This window comes from Phyllostomus discolor, chromosome X (assembly GCF_004126475.2).
Source record: "Phyllostomus discolor isolate MPI-MPIP mPhyDis1 chromosome X, mPhyDis1.pri.v3, whole genome shotgun sequence".
Lineage (NCBI taxonomy): Eukaryota > Metazoa > Chordata > Mammalia > Chiroptera > Phyllostomidae > Phyllostomus > Phyllostomus discolor.
In genome coordinates, this window is record NC_050198.1 from 93,243,640 (window position 1) to 93,262,374 (window position 18,735).

Here is an 18,735-nt window from a genome sequence, read left to right on the forward strand (position 1 = left end):
ACGTCTCTAGCCCCTATCCCTGGGGCGTCTACGGTAGGAGCCTGGGAGCGCGGGGACTGGGTCTGGACACCAGATAGGTGTTAACAGTTCACGTCTCTGACTGGCCAGGGCGTGAGTTGGCTGGGCTCAGCTATGCCCTTCGCTCCCACAACTGGACGCGGGCTCGACACTTGTTAGATTTGCGCAATGGGCAAATTTTATCCAGCTCCAGCTCCCGCTCAGCAAGAAACCCACGTTGAGGAGAGCCTAGTTCTTTAGGGTGTCTCTGGCCCTGCCGAAGCCACTCAAGGGGCCATGAAGAAAGGAAATGCTGTGGCCTCCGTTCCAGAAGAGGTGCGGTCGTCTTTTCCGGCTCCAAAGGCACTGAGGTTGGTATGATCAGGGCCGCTGGGGTTTAGAAAATGAAAAAGTGTTTTGGTAATATAGTACAAATTCCTCCTTGTGTTTGTTCTCTTTGTTTTCTCTACCTGTTCCCATCATTCCTGAAATCTATGGGTTCTAGCAGAGTGACTTTCACAAACCAGGTCTTTAGAAAATATTGCTGAAATGACTTTAAAACCAGGCGTGCAACTCTGCTTTTGGTGACCACTAGAGAGAGCTGAAAGATAGGAATCAAAAAATTTTCTAAAGCAAAGCCTCCTCAGCTCCTGCAGGAGTTGGGCATGGAATTCTTTTCCTTGTGCCTCTGGAGTCTCCTCCACATTTCAGCTTATTAAAATTTAATTTGCTTCTGGCTCTGGTTCAAACCAGCACCTACCCTATCCCTGACACCAGGGATTTGTTGGGGGCACCTGTAACCCATCAGCTGGCCTGCTCTACTTCTGTGAAGTGGCAGAGAGCTGCTATCAGACATGAAAAGGCCCTGAAGGAAAGCATATGCTCATACAAATTATGGGATTCCATAGTTTTGAAATGTAATGATCACACACTGACTGGGGCCCTAGGGCCACTGGGGGAGGGGATGAGGGGCAAGTGAACTTTACTGCAAGAGCCTGGGGCCAGGCAGCAGGACAAAATAACTAGTCTCAGTGGGAGATGAAGAGGCTGGCATAAAGATGTCTGCACTGAGTCAGGAGAGAATCCAACAATAGCCAAGAGTTAGGTGGTAAACCAGCCTCTCTCAAAAAGCTAGTCTCCTCTCTTTGCCTCTCCCTTGCCAGGTATATGGTCATAGGGAGATAGACTTTATTTGTGCCTGTTGGTTTCTGAGGGTGAAAGGGAAGTAGGTGGGACCAGCTCTCCAGGCCAACACTGCATGAAGAAGGTCTGGAGTGCTTGGGAAGAGAATACCAAAAGTATGTCGGTTGGAAGTTAGAGTAATCGTGAAAAGATGGGATATGCTGAAAATCAGACTTGGATCAGATTTTATTTTCACTCAGAGCTGTTCCTGCTGACATCCCTATGGATATGGTCTCATTACATAGTCATTGAATGAACTAGGCAACTCAGTTTCCCCTCCTTGGGTCAATTTTTTCCCTCTGTAAAATGAGGGGTTTGATCTGGATTGGAAGTCAATTACCTTAGTTCAAGCCTCAACCTGCTCTGTCACTGATGAACTACATGAACCCCTTTCTATCTGTAGGCCTCAGCTTTCCCACTTCAACTTAATGTACAGTATAGACCTGAGAGACCTGAAGGTTACCTTCAACTTTATCATTGTTGTAGGCCTCTTCTGCATCACTGTCAATGTCTTCTGTTGCTGCCTGGCTGCGTAAGTCAGGTATACCAGTTCTTTCAGGTTCCCCCACCACCAACAAGTGGTAGGAAAGGGGACTTGAACTTGTTATTGTAAGGTCTTTGCTAATTTTCAACATGGAATGCTTGTAACAAGGTAGTGACCTTGGCAAGGCCTGGGTGCCCACTCAACCATTAACCAGTTATGTTCTCATTTTGTGAAGTAACCAGTTTTTCACTTCAGAGCTCCCTTAAAAATCCAATCCTCAACAGCCTGCCCAACTTCAAACCCCTAAGAAGCTCATTTTCAAATTTCTGCTCTCATAGACAATTTAGACCCTGGCAGAAATTTGATTTGAAATGAGATGTCAGTTCTGAAACCAAACGTCCTGCTGTTAACCAGGTTAAAACTATTTCACACTTCTAGGCAAGTTACATACCAAATCTAGATTTTTAGATGTTTATTTTGTTCCAAACCTTTTGAGGATTTAATTAATGTACCAGGTCTCAAGCTCCCAAATTTTATTCATTCTGCTAGATTGACTATCAATTCATAAGAGGCTACATCATACACTAAATATTAATACTGTGCTGCTTTAGCCAACCGATATGCTCTCCAAAAGCACACAAGTCCACACATGCACATGCATGTGTGTAGAAGTAAATTGACACCCTGCTGTTATGTGATACCTGATAAGGCAGATTTGGGACCTATGAATGACTTTCCTTCACCTGGAGAGAAGAGGGTGGTAGCCTGATTCTTAACAGCTATTCACACCTTGTACAACAAAGGAGGCCCTGCAGAACTGCCCTCTAGTGAGTTGGTGGGTATGGGGCAGGATAAATGGAAGCAGGGGTTTTTATGCTCAAACATTTTCAATGGTCTCTCCTGAGGCCCAGCTTCTCCTGTTCCACTGCTGTTTGAGCTATTTGGGTAATAATTAGGCCCCTTCCTACCCACAAAGCCAAGAATCAGTGTTTTCCTTTAATGAGTTGATAAGGGCCCAACTGGGACCAACAGAGGGGGATCGGGACTTTGGCCTTGGTTCAGCCATCAGAGGCCAACAATACCCCAGCTGCCTATTTGTAACAGAAAAACTCATGGATAGGGACCACTGTCTTCTTTGGAGCCCCTAAGCATCAACCTCATCCTCCTGACCCTGGGATGGCCCTGGCTTGGGGTGGCAAGTTACTATTAGCTCTTAAGTCACAGCCAGGGATGCCTGGCAAGAAGATGAGAAAGAGTTTGAATGATAGGAACACAACATACCAAGGCACAGAATAGGGAGAAAGACACACAAAGAGGCTGAGTGAGGAGAGTGGTTGAGCTCCTAATGAGGTGAGTTGTGATAGCTAGACACAGCAAGACTGTTGCTTAGAGTGTGGGCATAGGAAATTGTCTGGCAGCTATTTTAGAAGGTGAGAGTCCAAAGTCCACCTTTCCTGGCATGTTTAATGCCAGCCAACCAGAGTGACCCAGGATGCACAGCATGATGGACACATTTGTTGGCAAAGGCTAGCAAGGTTTCGCCTTCTTAAAAATAACTGTCCAAACCTTTGTGTAGCTGCTGCCTCTACTTTTTGGAGATCCAAGTTGGGAATTGGATTTTCCCTAATACAGTCTCTTTCCTGGCCTACCCCAGGTGGAAATATTGACCTGGCATGAGTTAGTACTTCACCAGGTCAGTAACTATTGCCCCTTCCCCATACCATGCCATCTCTTTATCATCAGGCCTCCTCTGCCTGCTGAGATGAAAGGGATTTCTTCACATTCTGACAGATGGATACAAGGATGGGGAGCTGGGCCTACAGATTGCATTGGCCTGGGAAATCTGTAAAAATAAATGAGTGCTGTTTAAGGCCCCTTCCCTATGTGATATTCTACTCTTCCAGTCTATGATTATAGCAGCTTGAGCCAAAAGGTGAGGTGTGGCTCAGCCTGAGATGAGTGGGACTGATGCTACTATTAGGGGTGGGCTGGGCCAAGGTAAGGCTGATCAGCCCAAGCTCTGGGTCCCTCCTTTATTTAAGCACCCATGTGTCTATGACAGTCATAAAAAGAAATAGAAAGGGAAGAGCAATGAGGAGGAAGTAGAAGAAAAAAAGGAGGAAGAGTAGAAGGAGGCAGACTGTTAACCAACCAGATAATGGGGAGACTATCTATATACTTGTAAACTAACAGCACCCACAGTTCTTGGGAAGCCACAGCCCTCAGAAACTCTAAGGCTAAACAAGGCTCCTTGTCTCATTTTATCTCTCTGCCCTCCCCCACCCCCTCCATCAGTGGCTCCTAAAGTAAGATGGCAAGGAGCTTCTCAGCACACAGAGGCTTGAGTCTTCCCACCAGGCTCCTGAGGACACAGTAGCACCTTTGACAGTTGCTTCTATTGGGTGACTAACAAGCTGGGGCCAAGAGGCCCCGTGCCCCTCCCCCCAGGGGTTAGAAAGTATAGGGAGAGGTTCCAAAGGCCAGGGGGTGATCCAAAAGTTTTCTAGATCCTGGGAGAAGGACCCTGGCAAGTTTGAAGGCATTCACAAAGAGAACTTGGTTACTAAGTTTGGAACACCTGGAGCTTTGGCTCCAAAGGGATGGTCAGGTGGCTAAAATGCTGTGTGCATAGGTTTGGGAACAAGTGTGCTGGTGGCAAAAATGTAAATGCTGAGCAGGGTGGGGTAAAGGGTAGGGGTTGGAGAGGAGCACACAATGACAAGGAAGAGGCATTAGATTGGTTCCTCAGGGATGGGAGAGCCTGGCAGCAGCTCTCTACTGGGTTCTGGGTCAGAGGCCAACATCTTGTCCTTGCTGGAATCCCTTTGCTCTTTCTTGAACATCCTTTGATGCATCAGAGGGACGAAGAAGAGGATTACAGCTCCAATTATTGGGGGCACACCAGCAAAGTAGAAGGCCACATGGTAGTCCCCAAAACAGGTACGGAGGAGGCCTGAAATAGTTGAGAGAGAAAAGTCAAGCTCAGCTTTGCTCTACTGCCCAAAGGTGCTTTCTGCCTCTTCTCGGAGCCATCAAAATACCTGTGCAGAGAATTTTGGTGTAAACTACCTTGACCTAAGCGACTTGAAATACTTCTAGTTGTAATGAATTAAACCTTTATTACAAAGGCGGATGACTCCTCCAAGGTAATGGGGCTGCAGGCCTTTGAGGTTAATGCTGATTATGAAAGAAGCTGATGAAACTTCTTTTAAAATTCTCCATTTGTGACTCTCATGAAACTACAACTAATTTCTAGTCACTCCTAGGTATGGAGTTAATTTAAAAGAGGGAAGCTAATTTGAATGAACTTCACAGAATATGGCCAAGCCTTGTCTTGGTTCACAGTGGCATACCCTCCCACCTCAAAGTTGGACTAAAGTGTTCTTGTAGAACAATTCAGTCAAATTCCTACTTGTACTTTCTCTTAGGTTCCCATTTGCCCTACAGGGGGTGCTGTATGTATATTCCTCCTTCCAGTTACAGATATGGTTTGTCCCTCTGGGTTCCTCTACATTAAGAATACCACCTATGTGCTTGGCATGAGGTGCTAGGCCTCCTCAACTCACCTTCAGAAGCTAATGTGAACTACCTCATAGGAGGAATGAACTCAGAAACACTACTGAGGAAAGGCAAGTAGGCTCTTGTGCTGCTTAGGAGGTAAGCAAATTGGAAAGGGATGTGGATTCTGGAACCCACCTTTGGGATCTGTGGTTGGGTAGAGGCTCCCCTCTCCCAGTGGGCAATGTGATTGGTACAAAGGTGTGAGTAGAAGTTTTTGCCACTGTCATACAACATGACCAGAGACCTTATAACATCTTGCACAGAATTTGTGTGTAAGGAATATTTGTTGAGTTAGCCTACTTGGCCAGCCTAGGAAAAGCTAGCCTATAAATTAGTATTTGCAATAAATCCTAAAGAAAGGAAATAAAGTTCTCTTTCCATTGGTTTTCCTTGTTTCCTATGTTTCCTGAGGTACCAACAATGTCCTTCTTGAAGAGTAGAGAGAAAAACCGGAAGTATGGTGAAATATAGCAAGCCAACACTTTGCCTACTCTCTGTAGGAAGTGAGCCTCATTAGCCCAGTCCTGGGATGAGGTCATAATCAAATCTCTTCCACAGGCTCAGTTCAGAAGCCAGTAGAGGAGGAAGGGTGTCTCTAAGTCTTGATAAAACAGGGCCCACTTTCTCTTCTCTTCCTTCCCAGCGCTACCTTGCAAATAATCACTTACCTGTGAAGAGAAAGGGGATACTAGATCAATAAAATGGTCAAGAAGGCCAAATCCTTTCTCTCTCCACCCTCTTAGAATCAGCCATGCTGCCCACAATAAAACTCCACTGAAACAGACATACAGCTATGAAAAGACTATTCCCCAAAATGAATCCATGTACATATGCTGTGCTTAGTCTCTTTCACTAATAGTTGTAATGGGTTTCATGCACTCTGACTAGGTTGCTTAAACAGAGAATAAGAGGAAGGGGAACTTTAATTAGAGATACTTAGGAGAGCTATCGCCCAGGAAAGACAGGACTCCCACACTCATACTCGCCCCATAAAATCAGCCTTACCTGCAATGGGGGGCCCAGCAATCATCGGCAGGGCCATCATGCCCAGGAGGTAGCCAATGGCCTGTGAGGCCTGCATTGGGCCCACCAGTTCAAATGCGATTGGGGCCATGATGGTGATAAAGAAGCCATCACACAGGCCTAGGAAGAGGCAGACAACGATGAGGCCCCCGAAGCCCCGGCACAGGGGAATCATCATGGACATCAGGCCCAAGAGCAGGAAGGAGATGACCTAGGGGAGCAAGGCCTGAGGTTGGTCATGTTATGCTTGCCAGTCAAGAGCACATAGCAAATAATACTTCCTTTATCAGGGTCTCATTCCTATCATATATAAAATGAGGCAGCAGGGTGACAACAGAGAAAGTAGTTGTACTAAATAGTTACTTAGGCCCCTTCTAAGTCCTACATTAAAGGATTCAAAGTTTTTGAGAGAGCTCCTATTTAACTGTGAGTCTATGTCGTTGCTGTCAGTGGGTTTGTTAGGTTCATCAGTTGGTTTTTAGAAAGGATTAGAACTGTCCTGGCCATACCATGTGAGGAAATCTCTTTGCTGGGGGAGACTTTTGAACTTCTCCCAAGCTGTTTTGGGATATTTAGGCAAAATCTAGGAATAAGAACCCAGATACCCCAGCTTCTTCCCTAGGAGATTCATGCATGATATCAACAACCAAGCACAATGCTTTAGCAATATAGCAAGAGTTAATATCATTATATAACACAAAAGACCCCATTAACTGATTTTAATCAGCTTTAATTACTACCTATTTTATCTAGCTGCCCATTAACATCCTCTATGTGGCCCTGCCAAGGTTTGGAAATTAAAAATCCCTCTTGGAACTGAGAATCAGGCCTGAAGAACTGGCCTAAAGTGAGGCTATTCTACAGGTTGTCACCATTTCCTTTCCAACAGACTGTCCAGGGGCTTGACACCAGACACATGTACCTGTCTTCTGCAATAGTAGAGACTACAGGGTCCAGTAGATGGCTCTTCAGAACACCTGAAGCTATGTGCATACTCCTTTCATCTCCCAGTCCTGTACTCAGGGAGAAGGGCAAGGGCAGGCAGCAAATTCCTGTGATAGAGTATTTTCAGTAGCTCCAGAGAAAGAAGTTCATCCATTGTCTTGTGCTCATAGCCTGAGACACCAGCAGGATGAGTTTAGACAAGTCATTTTCCCTCTCTGGGCCTTAGTTCCTCATTTGTGAAATGAGGGAGTTGGACTCCAAGTTGATTGTTTCAGCTACAACAGTCTAAGATTGTTTTATATTATTCTAAGTGGTAAAACTGGGTCACATAAGAGTGGAAATGGGGAGAGAGTGGTGGGTGGGTAGGGTAAGTGGTCAGCAGAAGCATTGGGCCCTAAGCCTAGTTCTGCTTCTTACTAGCTAATTCTTCTGCTTCCCTTGGAACTCATGCTGCTCTACAGAAAGCAAAAGCTGCTTGGGCCCACCTGTCTCCTAGGGACTGTGGTAAGAAATAAGCTATATGGCTAGGCAAGAGCTACTGCCTCTTCTCAAGATAAAGCCCTGGCCCAGTGCTAGCTTACCCAGACTTTCAGTACCCTGTGGTATCTTGGAGCTGCTGATACTGACAGGAAAGACACACAGGGGTGGCATGTGGAGGAGGCTGGAAAAGCCACACATAATCTAATGTAAAAATCCACCCAGATAAGGCACTTGCTGATATTTGCACAGGAATTCAAAATTTCATAATTGGTTTATTTCAATTATAGGCTTTTGGCTTGACTTATTATCTCTGGGACTTGGTTCTGCCTTCCAGCACTTAAGGTAAAGTAGAATATGAAAAGAGCATTACATAGGAGTTCAGCTCTGCCACAACTGGCTGCAGGTCTTCCCATGAGTTTACCCATCAGTACAATGAGAGAGTGGACTGGATGAATCATAAGGATACCCCTAGCTCTGACAAAGCAGATTCACCAATTCTTGAAAACCTAACACAGAATTCAATACAACAGAAAACTTTGTCCAAGACATCTGAGGGTATTTAGGAAAACCCCTGGGATTGTCAGAAGACAGAGAAATCCCTTTTGTGAGTATAGTTAGGCCCCCTTAGCAAATGATTTTAGAGCTTTCTTAGGGGAGTCAGAACTCAAGTACTTCCTGATGGATTATTTGTGATCACATGTGTTCTGGGACTGCCATTGCCCCTCCACAGGGTTTCACACTTGGGCATCTTCTAGTAAACTCAACTGCAGGAGCAATAAGAATGAGCCAGGTCAGAAAGGCAATATTGCTATCAGGTAGACAAAAAGGCAGCTTAAGCAGTCAGTAGTCTGTATTTAAGCCAGACCAGAGTCCAATTCACACAGAAAGTGGTCTGTTGTGTCTTCTGCCCACAATATGAGGCTACTTGTGTCACTATCAGTAGGATTAAAACTTTGCATGGCTATAAGACTTTTCAACTTCCCAAAGCCTGATCATGCCTATAATTGTTTTAGTCCTCACCTGTAAGTTGAGATAGGAAAAGTGAGAATTATTCTCATTGCACCAATGGCTAAAGTGAGGCCTAGAGAAGGGGAATGGTCTGGCCTTTTCTGATACTTTTTTGTGTCAAAGAAGAAGATGGCACTTAATAGCCAGTGTTTGGTGCCAACTAGCTCTGGAGGTATAAGAGTTTTGAACCTGACCCTGGGCCTACAGAAGAGAGACACCGGGCCACAAGGTGTTACACATGTCCAAAACCCTCCAAGAGAGTGTAGGGTGGCCATGAGATCACACCTCACTGGTGGCAGCATCTAACTGCTGGTCTCACTTTTCCTCTTTCAGGTGGGAGAACCATTATTAACAAAAACTTTCTTTGAAAGTGTTCTACAGGTTCCATTCAGACTGTTCTCACTGGATCCTCACTCCATCTTGATGAAAGGGGCAGAACAAGAATGATTATATTCATTTGAAAGCAAGGCAAACTGAGGCTCAGAGAATTCATTGACTTTCCCATATTGCATAAGCTGGTGTCCAAGCTGAGGCCCAAGGTGCAATGACATGACCTACCATTCTATCCTAAAAAGTGGGGACGAAGTAGCATCTGTGGCAATATTTTTCCCCACAGTGGACAGGGTGGTCACACTCACCTGCAAGTAGATCTTCTTAAGTCCAGGAATGGAGTCACTGACACGGCCTGACACAAGACGCCCGAGGCCTGAGGTAGCCCCAATACACACCAAGAGCACCCAGGTCTGCTTGATTTCCAAGAACTCCTCTTCCACATACTTCATCTGAAAAGCATAGCATCAGACCCCCCAGGACAAGAGAAAGAAGAGGAGCTGACTGATTAACTGTTGGCATATCCAGAACCCTCTACTGCTTACTTGTCTGGACTATGATAAGAACTACTTTTCTTGTAGCCCTATCTCTGAAACAAACTCCCTGGCTGCTTCTAAGTGCTTAAAAGGCTGCATATTCCCTGGTTCTCTATATTCTGGGCTATTGAACACAGCTGAGGTGAATGGGTATCTCCAAGCCCCTTCCAAGCTCTTGCAGGACAAAATACAGCCTTAACAACTGAGAAAAATCCAGTGGTTCCCCCACAATCTCCCCATTCCCTGACCCATAACTGACAGACTGGGGAAACAGCAAGATCACCAGTGGAGAAGGATCCACCAACTTTCAGGTACATTTCTAAAAGTGTGTTTTAGGAAACATGAGGTCTATGGAAGATAACGAGAGTACAACTGACAGTTCTAGCCAAAAGTTGGGTGGATGCTGGCTAAACAAAACTGAAGGATTTGTTTACTGCAGTATTTTTTGGTACCTTTAAAAGATTGCTACATAATATGAAGCTAAAGAGATCTAATATATGTTTTTGCCTAAACAAAATCATTTGACCGCAAAGACCAGCATTCCATAGAACACACTTTTAGACAACCCTATCCTTGGGTCATTCTGAGCTAGTCTCCTCCACCCCAGTGATGCTTATCTTCTCCTGAAAATCTATACATCTAGACTTATCAGTGGGAGAAAACTCAGGCATGGGCTTTTTCCTAAGGAACTCCCCTTATTTCCTACTGAAGTCTTCCCTCAACCTGTCCTCTTTCCCACTCTGAATCTCTCCAACTACTGTTTGTCTGTTTTTCCAAAGGTCTCACTTTTGCCCTTCCAATATCCTCCACCCCTACCCTCTTGCACTTTAGGCAGGTTAATGGAAGATTCTTGGGACCAGGTTGGGTGGGCCCACCCTCGTATTCCTCACCAGGTGTACATAGGGAACGAAGTAGCCAAGGGCAGCAGCAGCAATCCCAAAGGCCCAGATGCGGTAGGTACGTTGGCGAAACACTCGCATGTTGAAATACTTCCTGAGTTGAGCCAGAAAGCGTTGGCACACAGTATGGACACCTCTCTTGCTTGGGGTGTCCTGGGAGCTGGGCAGGAGGGGCCGGTAGGTGAGTGAAAGCAGTGTAAGGATAAACATGAAGGTACTCAGCACCTGGAAGGTTTGGGCCAGCTTTATCTTAGTCCCCAGCGTCTTGATGAGAAGGGGGAAGGATATGGAGAAGATGCTACTCCCAGCAGACACTACACCATTGGCCAGACCCAGGCGGCGTTGGAAGTAGTGGCCCAGGATGACGAGAGATGGCTGAAAGGCGAAGGAACAGCCACAACCAAAGAGAATCCCATAGGTGAAGTAACGTAGGCTCAATGAGCTGTGGGAGAGACACCAAGAGCTATCCTCAGCAATCTTACCAGAAAATGTACCTGCCCTTTTCCCTTCACCCTCCTGAAACCTGCATGCCCCCCATCATTAACCCACAACCCCACTTACCACTGACCCTCAAAACAGACAAGGAAAAGAACCTTCTGATCCCCATTTTGCAGATGGGGAGACAAGCTCAAAGAGGTAATTTACCCAAAATAGCATAACCGAATCAACAAAGTTTGTACTTGACTCCAGATCTCTGTGACTCTATTTTGAGTCATAGCACCCAATCAGAGATGATTGTTCAAAACAAAGTCAGAACCAGCCTATTCAAAGGCTGGATGAGGGGCTACAAGGAACAAGTCAGTGCTTTAGAGAGAACAGTTTCACCTATTGCTCACCTAGGCAGCATGGGCTGGCTGGTAGCCAAAGCTTTATCCCAAGTAACAACAAACACCTGCAAGGAGCCAAGATCCTGGAAGGATGAGACCTTCTATAGGACTCTTCAGTATCTTTCTCCATGTTCAGAGTTCTTAATATTTCAGAGAATGTCTGGTAGTCTCCTGAGAGATAGCCCATCCTCAACCTACCCAAAGTCTGAATATATCAGCATAACCTAGCCGCTTGATGGGAAATGGAGCCTCAAAAAAGTTATGGGTCTCACAAGGTAACACAGGTTCTGGCTTTAAATTCTTAAGCCTGCAGGGGTCATAATCCTCTGTAACAGAAGGCAAAGTGGTCAGCAGGAAAAAGGCCATGTAAAGGTTAGCTTGACCAGCCATCTGCACCCCAAAAATACTGACACAACCTAGTGAGGAATTTTATTTTCTTTTTGAAGCCTCCACATATTTTGCAATAGTTTTTACCCGACAACTTAATTATCTACTAGTCTCCATGGTCAGGCAGTTTCTCCCCATAGATAGAGCCAATCCTCACAGTAAAAGGCCTGGACCTATGCTGAGGGATGATATGGTGATTACATGCATGATTCCAACCACAGCAATCATTACTATTGCTTTCCATCTACTTGTATTCACTGAATATGAGCAAGGGCTCTGGTTTCAAAAGGGTTATCTCCACTTGGAACACATAGCTAAGCCAACTGCTCCTCTTCCACCAGATTCCTTGGGGCCTGCTCCCCTGAGATTCTAGGGACTCAATGGGATGGCATGGGCAAAGGATTTTGTCTAAAGGACAGGAGTTAGATCAGCAGAGTGAGGGCTGGTGAGGGCAAAGCATGAGGTTCTGTCCAGGGTGTTATGTGGTAGGTCTATTTCTAGCTGCACCCTAAGACAGGAGGCCCCTGAACAGGCTTACAAGTCCTCCCAAGCCCTGCCTGCATTCTGTTCCACATCATACCATCCAAAGGAATTCAGAGCCCTGATTCAAAGAACAGGAAGGATGACTTAGAGCCCCAGCCACAAGCAGAACCATTTTTCCACTGAGTGTGAAGCCACCCAGAAAATTTCTCAGCTTTGAAGATGTTGTTATAGAAAAGGCAAAGGGGTTAAGCGAGGAGCTTAGGGGCCTGGAGAACAGAATGCCTACTCCAATGTGCCTAAAGACGAGTGCCAGAAGAAAACATGCCTGATCTTCTTCCCTTTCTGTAACAGCTCATGTGGATTGCAAGGGAAATGGGATCCGTATGTTGCTAATTTGTTTACACTTTGCTATTCTTGTCCTTAAAAACCAGGCCTCTGCTGTGTAGTGCCGAGACTGGAGCTGCTTCTGAGGCCTAGCTCCTTCCTGCAAGGAGCCAGACTGACCAGCTTGCTGAGGATGAATGAGACCAACCACTGGAGAGATTCCGAAGGGGTTTGGAGCTGCTTCCCTGGGAGGACTGAGCAGGTTCCAGGTAGGTCATGGTTTTCCTCTCCTCTGACTTAGGTAGGACTGACTCAAGAAAACATGGCAGGATAGATCTAAGCTTTGCTGGAGGGTAGGCTGGGCAGGCAGAAATACTCAAGTCATAAAGAAATCTGGCTCATCCTCAAAGGGCCCAATTGTGGCAGAATACTATTTATCATTCTGATGTGGGTGGAATGCTAGACCTAGAGAGCATAACCATGGCCCTACTCTGGGGAACAAAGCTCAGAATGTAAATCTCTGATGAATTAACTGTATCTCCAGGCCAGCATTTTCCTACACCAGCCCAGGCAGATTGGAAGTAGGAGGTACCATAAATTCCAAAGTGTCTTTGGCAGAAAGTCAACGGAATCCCCTAATTCTCAGTTTGTAGTGGAGGGTTTTTTCACTTCTCCCCTCAACTACAGACATGCTTCTTCAGGGCTGGCAGAAAGAAAGCAGAAAATGAACCTGTAGCTTGCTCCTTGCCTGGCACCACTAAGTTCTGCCAGTGCAACCAACAGGACCAGAGTTTGACTTTAGCTTAGGCCTGGCTGGGTAACTCAGTGCTAGGTTTGTACCTCATTTGGGATGCTGCTAAATATCCCTTCTCATGCCCAAGATACAAATCTCAAACTAACCATGCACTGGCAGCCAGAAACATCCTGAAAGGGGCCAGAAATGCTAAACAGCCTGGGGCTCAGCTGACCACTTTTTCAGCATAAGATTCCTTCAGGAATACTGTAATGGTAGGTGTCCACATGAGTTTGCTCTAAAAGCTCATTACTAAGAAGGCAGATGAGGTCATAAGATGTGTTGTACATTGAAGGGGAATAAAATGGCAGAGCTGGAAGAGACCCAAAAAGACCATCTGGCCTAATCCCCTCATGTTAGAGATACAGAAATTGAGGCCCAGAGAGGGGAATGGTACTCATCAATTGTTCCATATCCATTCAGTGGCCAAAACTGGACATGGGCCCAGCTGTATAAACTCCCAAACTTAGACTCCTCCTACCACTTTGGAACTCTTGTGTCTTCTTTGGGGATATTCCCTACCAATGGGCACTGGGGACCCTACCTAGATGAGTCCCATTGGACAATGAGTATTCTGCATGAAAAGGGCCACAGAAGATTCTACAAGGAGAATAATGTCCCTAGTTAAGTCCAGGAAGAGGCCAACCCTCAGGCTTAGGCATCCACCAACTCCTAGCCTTACCTGGTGAAGGAGCTGGTATGGAGGCCGATGAAAGCGACAGCAGCACCTGCAGTTGCTGTGATTCGGCAGCCCAAACGATCAGTAAATATACTCACAATGGGAGAACAGAAGAAGATCATGCCCATTGAGAGGGCTCCTACCCATGCTGCAGAGAAAACAAGCATAAAGATACCTTAGCTTAATGTGGTATCTAGTGGTATGACTGGTATCTCAATTCTTTTTCTCTGGCCTTTTACAGGGGCATTGCATTGGCCTGCACTGCCAGCCAGCTACTCCCTAGTGGCCAGAGAGCTTGGGCAATTTTCAAAGTACTTGTAGCAGGGCAATGTGAGAATGAAGAGTCTAGTTTATAAACACATCCAGAACTGAAAAACTGAGGCAGGGGGGCTTTAAAGATCAAGCAAATAATGAAGCCTAACTAGTTACCATGCAGCTATACATTTCTCAGCCTCTTTGGCTGTTTAACAAATCCATGTGACTGAACTCTGACCAACAGAATGTGGTTAAGTAATAAACACTACTTCCAGGCCTGGACCATAAAAATGTCTCATCGGGTTTCTGTGTTCTGATGGGCTACAAATGCAGAGTGACCTTGGAAGCAATGTATTAAGACTAGCAGAACTGGTATCAGTTCTTCCATCAGTTCTATCTGGGTCCCTGAATAACTACATTAAGCAAAGTTCCCCTTCCCTCTCCAATATGGAATCTCTGTTATGAATGATACATAAGAAACAGAAATATTTTGTCCTTTAAGCCATCAATTTTTTTAATTGTTGCATCCACTTTTAAAAATTTTTTATTGAATTTATTGGGTTGACAGTTAATAAAATTATATAGGTTTCAGGTGTACAACTCTATAATATATCATCTGTATATTGTATTTTGTGTTCACCACCCCAAGTCAAATCTTTCATCACCATTTATCCCCCCCTTACCCTCGTCTACCTCCCCTAATCCCCTTTCCCTCTGGTAATCACCATACTGTTGTCTGTGTCTATGAGATTTTTTCTTTACTTAATCCCTTCACCTTTTTTACCCAAGTCCCCCAACTCCCCACCCCTCTCACAACTGCCAGTCTGTTCTCTGTATCTGAGTCTGTTTCTATATTGTTTGCTTGTTTATTTTGTTCATTAGATTTCATATATAAGTGAGATTACATGATATATGTCTTCCTCTGGTTTATTTCACTTAGCATAATACTCTCCAGGTCCATCCATGCTGTGATAAAGGGTAAAATTTCCTTCTCTTTTACAGCTGAGTAGTATCCCACTGTGTAAAACATACCACAGCTTTTTAATCAACTCAATTTTTGAAGGCCATTTGTTACAGTAGTTAAACCAACAGAAACTAAAACAAAGATATTCTTCCACTACCATTTTATTGGTAAATAAGCAGGTCCAGAAATGTGAAGGAACTTATCAAAGATCATGCATCAAGTAAGTGGCAGAGCTGGGACTCAAATCTAACTGTCCTTATTCCTAGTTCAAATTAATTGTATTATTTTATATCTTCCATTGGGATGAATAAAGTTTCCCATCATTGCAGTTGTGCAAGCAGAAGCTAGATATAAAACAAGGGATTCAAGCATTGGGGTCATATTTAGACTAGTCTACATTTTGGGCCCTTTCAGGAATGCTAAACCAGATCTATAGCCTTAAGCACTCAGCTACTTGGCTTCAGAACCAAGAAGCATGGACATTAAGCCTTCAAGAGCTAAGGTGAGGCTCATCTTAAAGATGCTAAGACTAAGGAGCAAGGAAGGTCACAAACACAATACAGGTTCAGGAGCCACCCAAAGATTTCTAAAGACACTGTACAAGAGGGTCATGTGACCATTATGTCAAGATTTTTCATCAGAGCCCATGCTGGGCAAATCCCTGGCTCCAAACTTGAATAAGAAGAGTTTATTCTATTTTAAAAGGCTGTTAGGTGTCTGTAACAAAGTTCACTAGAGAGGAAAAAAATGTCCTTTTAGTTAACATTCTTCTAGCCTAAGTTTCTCCTTGTTTAGCCCTCAGAAAGAAAGCCCAAGGATTTTTGTTTGTTTGTTTGAAGGCTGTTATCAAGTTTCATCTTGGGCCTCTCTTTTCTAGGTTGAATAATCATAGTTCCATTAACTTTTCTTCTTACCCTTAATTTCTAACTCTGTTATTACTTTCAGAGCTCTCCTCTGAACACATTCCAAGTCTTCATCATTATCAAAAACATCATTGAGTATCATCTGAGCAGAGCACCAGGCCAGCTTCTGGCTTTCATCAATTGTGGAGGCCCAGGTGGGCCAGAGAAGGGCAGTCTGAGTGAAGTCAGGGCTAGCTGACTGCCTTTGTCTCTTACTTCAGTGCCTAATAGGTTTTTCAGATCCCCACTGGGAAATTTTTAGTTGCTGGGGTGCCATCTTGAGCCCTAGCTGCCTAGGTCTTAAAGTACTGGCCTGGGACAGCAGAGAAACCTAAACTCTCATCACAGTTTTACCTGCTACCTTGCAAGTTCCCCTCTTATCTCTGAGACCTTGGGCAAGTCACACAGCCCTTCTCTAATCCTCAGTTTATCATCTGTAAAATGGGAATTAAAATTCCTGATGTGCCTTCCTCAAAGATTTTGTTAATGAGATCAGATGTAGTGATATATGTTAGAGAGCTTTATAAGTACTAATAGTCACATCATATTAAAAAATTAATACAAATAGTTCATAGACTTAAATGTAAAACTTAAAACTAAAAACTTCTAGAAGAAAGTGTAGGAGAAATCTTTCTAAACTTTAGTCAAAAATTTCACAGATATTTCACAAAAGTGAGATTCATGAAAGAAAAAAATTGATACATTAGACTTAAAATTTTGAAACTTATGCTTTTCAAAAAATACTGTTATGAAAATGAAAAGGCAAGCCACAGGCTAGGAAAAATACTTACAACACACACATCTGATAAAAGATTGGTATTCAGAATCCAAGTATGAGTTCTCTCACAACTCAATAAGAAGAAAACAATGCAATTTAAAACATGAGCAAAAGATCTGAACAGACATTTACACACACACACAATATGAATGGTAATTAAGCATATGAAAAGGTGTTCAATATCATTAATAATTCAAGAAATGTAAATTAATATTACAATGGGATACCCTCTACAACCCACTAAAAAAGCTCTTTAAAAATGGCAATACCTAATACTAATTAGGATATAGAAGAACTGGAAATCTCATACTCTACTGATGAAAATGCAAGATAGCCAACTGCTGGAAGCAACCTAAGTGCCCATCAGTAAATGAATGAATAAAAAAACTATGGTACATTTACATGATGGAATTCTATGCAGCAGAAAGAAAGAAGGAGCTCTTACCCTTCACTACAGCATAGATAGAACTGGAGAGTATTATGCTAAATGAAATAAACCAGGTGGCAAAAGACAAACATCATATGATCTCACCAATAAGTAGAACCTAATCAACAAAGCAAACAAGCAAGCAAAATATAACCAGAGACATTGAAATGAAGAACAAACTGACAGTAACCAGAGGGGAGTGGGGAGGGAATAATAGGGGGAAAGGGGAAAGGGTTTTCAGGAGCACATATAAAGGACACATGGGCAAAACCAATAGGGGGTAGGAGCAAGGGTGGGAAGTGTGGATGGCTGGGGTGGGGGAGGGAGTGGTGGGTGGAAAATGGAGACAACTGTACTTGAACAACAATTAAAGTTAAAAAAAAGTAAAATAGTATACCTACTTTGGTTAACAGTTCAGTGGCTTCTTATAAAGCTAAACATACAGCCCTGGCTATTGTGGCTTGAAGGGTTGCCAGTTCAATTCCCAGTCAGGGCATATGCCTGGGTTGAGGGCCAGATTCTCAGCTGAGAAGGGTGTAAAGTCTGTGTTTAGATTCTTTTTTTTTTTTTTTGCATGGAGATGAGATGTCCAGTTGTTCCAGCACCACTTCTTGAAAAACAAACAAACAAACAAAAACAAACAAAAAAAACCCCACCATCTTTGCTCCACTGTATTGCTTCTGCTTCTTTGTCAAAGTTCACCTGGCTATGTATATGTGAGTTTATCCAGGGTTTCTAATCTGTTTCATTGATCTATTTGTCTGTTTTTAAATCAATAATACACTGTCTTGAATATTGTAGCTTTATAGTAATAAAGTCATGAAGTCAGCTAATGACCATCTTTCAATTTTGTTCATTTCCTCCAATATTATGTCAGCTATTTGGGGTCTTTTGCCTCTCCATGTAAACTTTAAAATCAGTTTGTTGATATCCACAAAATAACTTGCTGGGATTTTTATTAAGATTGCATTGAATCTATAGAGCAAGTTGAGAAGAACTGATATCCTGACAATACTAAGTCTCCATATGGATGAACATGGAATATCTCTCCATTTATTTAGTGTTTTGATATTGTTCATCAGAGTTTTGTAGTCTTACTCATATAGATTTTGTACATATTGTTAGATTTATGCCTAAGTATTTCATTTTGGGGAATGCTAGTATAAATTGTATTTACAATTTAATTTCAAATTCCACTTGGTTATTGCTGGTATATAGGAAAGTGATTGGTTTTTCCAGGAGTTTTTTTGGTTGATATTTTCAGATTTTCTACATAAATGATCGTGTCATCTACAAAGACACTTTTATTTCTTCCTTTCCAATTTGTATACCTGTTATCTCCTTTTCTTGTATTGTATTAGCTAGAACTTCCATTAAGATGTTGGAAAGGAGTGGTGACAGGGAATATCCTTGCATATACTTGATCTTGGTGAGAAAGCTGCCTGTTTCTCACCATTAAGTATGATATTAG

General features: G+C 43.6%; 1 protein-coding gene across 2 annotated transcripts in view; it reads right to left on the bottom strand.

Moving 5' to 3' along the window:
• Positions 1-1,350: 1,350 nt before the first annotated feature.
• The window catches only part of SLC16A2 (solute carrier family 16 member 2), a 108,456-nt gene continuing 91,071 nt past the window's right edge, over positions 1,351-18,735 (bottom strand). The window contains exons 2-6 of one of the 2 annotated variants that reach the window (XM_028522298.2): positions 13,942-14,086; positions 10,437-10,605; positions 9,319-9,462; positions 6,230-6,458; positions 1,351-4,616 (exon numbers count right to left, since the gene is read on the bottom strand). In XM_028522298.2, coding sequence (XP_028378099.1) covers positions 4,396-4,616; positions 6,230-6,458; positions 9,319-9,462; positions 10,437-10,605; positions 13,942-14,086 — 908 coding nt within the window. In that variant the 3' untranslated portion in view covers positions 1,351-4,395. Of the gene's footprint in view, positions 4,617-6,229; positions 6,459-9,318; positions 9,463-10,436; positions 10,888-13,941; positions 14,087-18,735 lie in introns of both variants that reach the window. The other variant, XM_028522299.2, reaches the window with a different exon arrangement.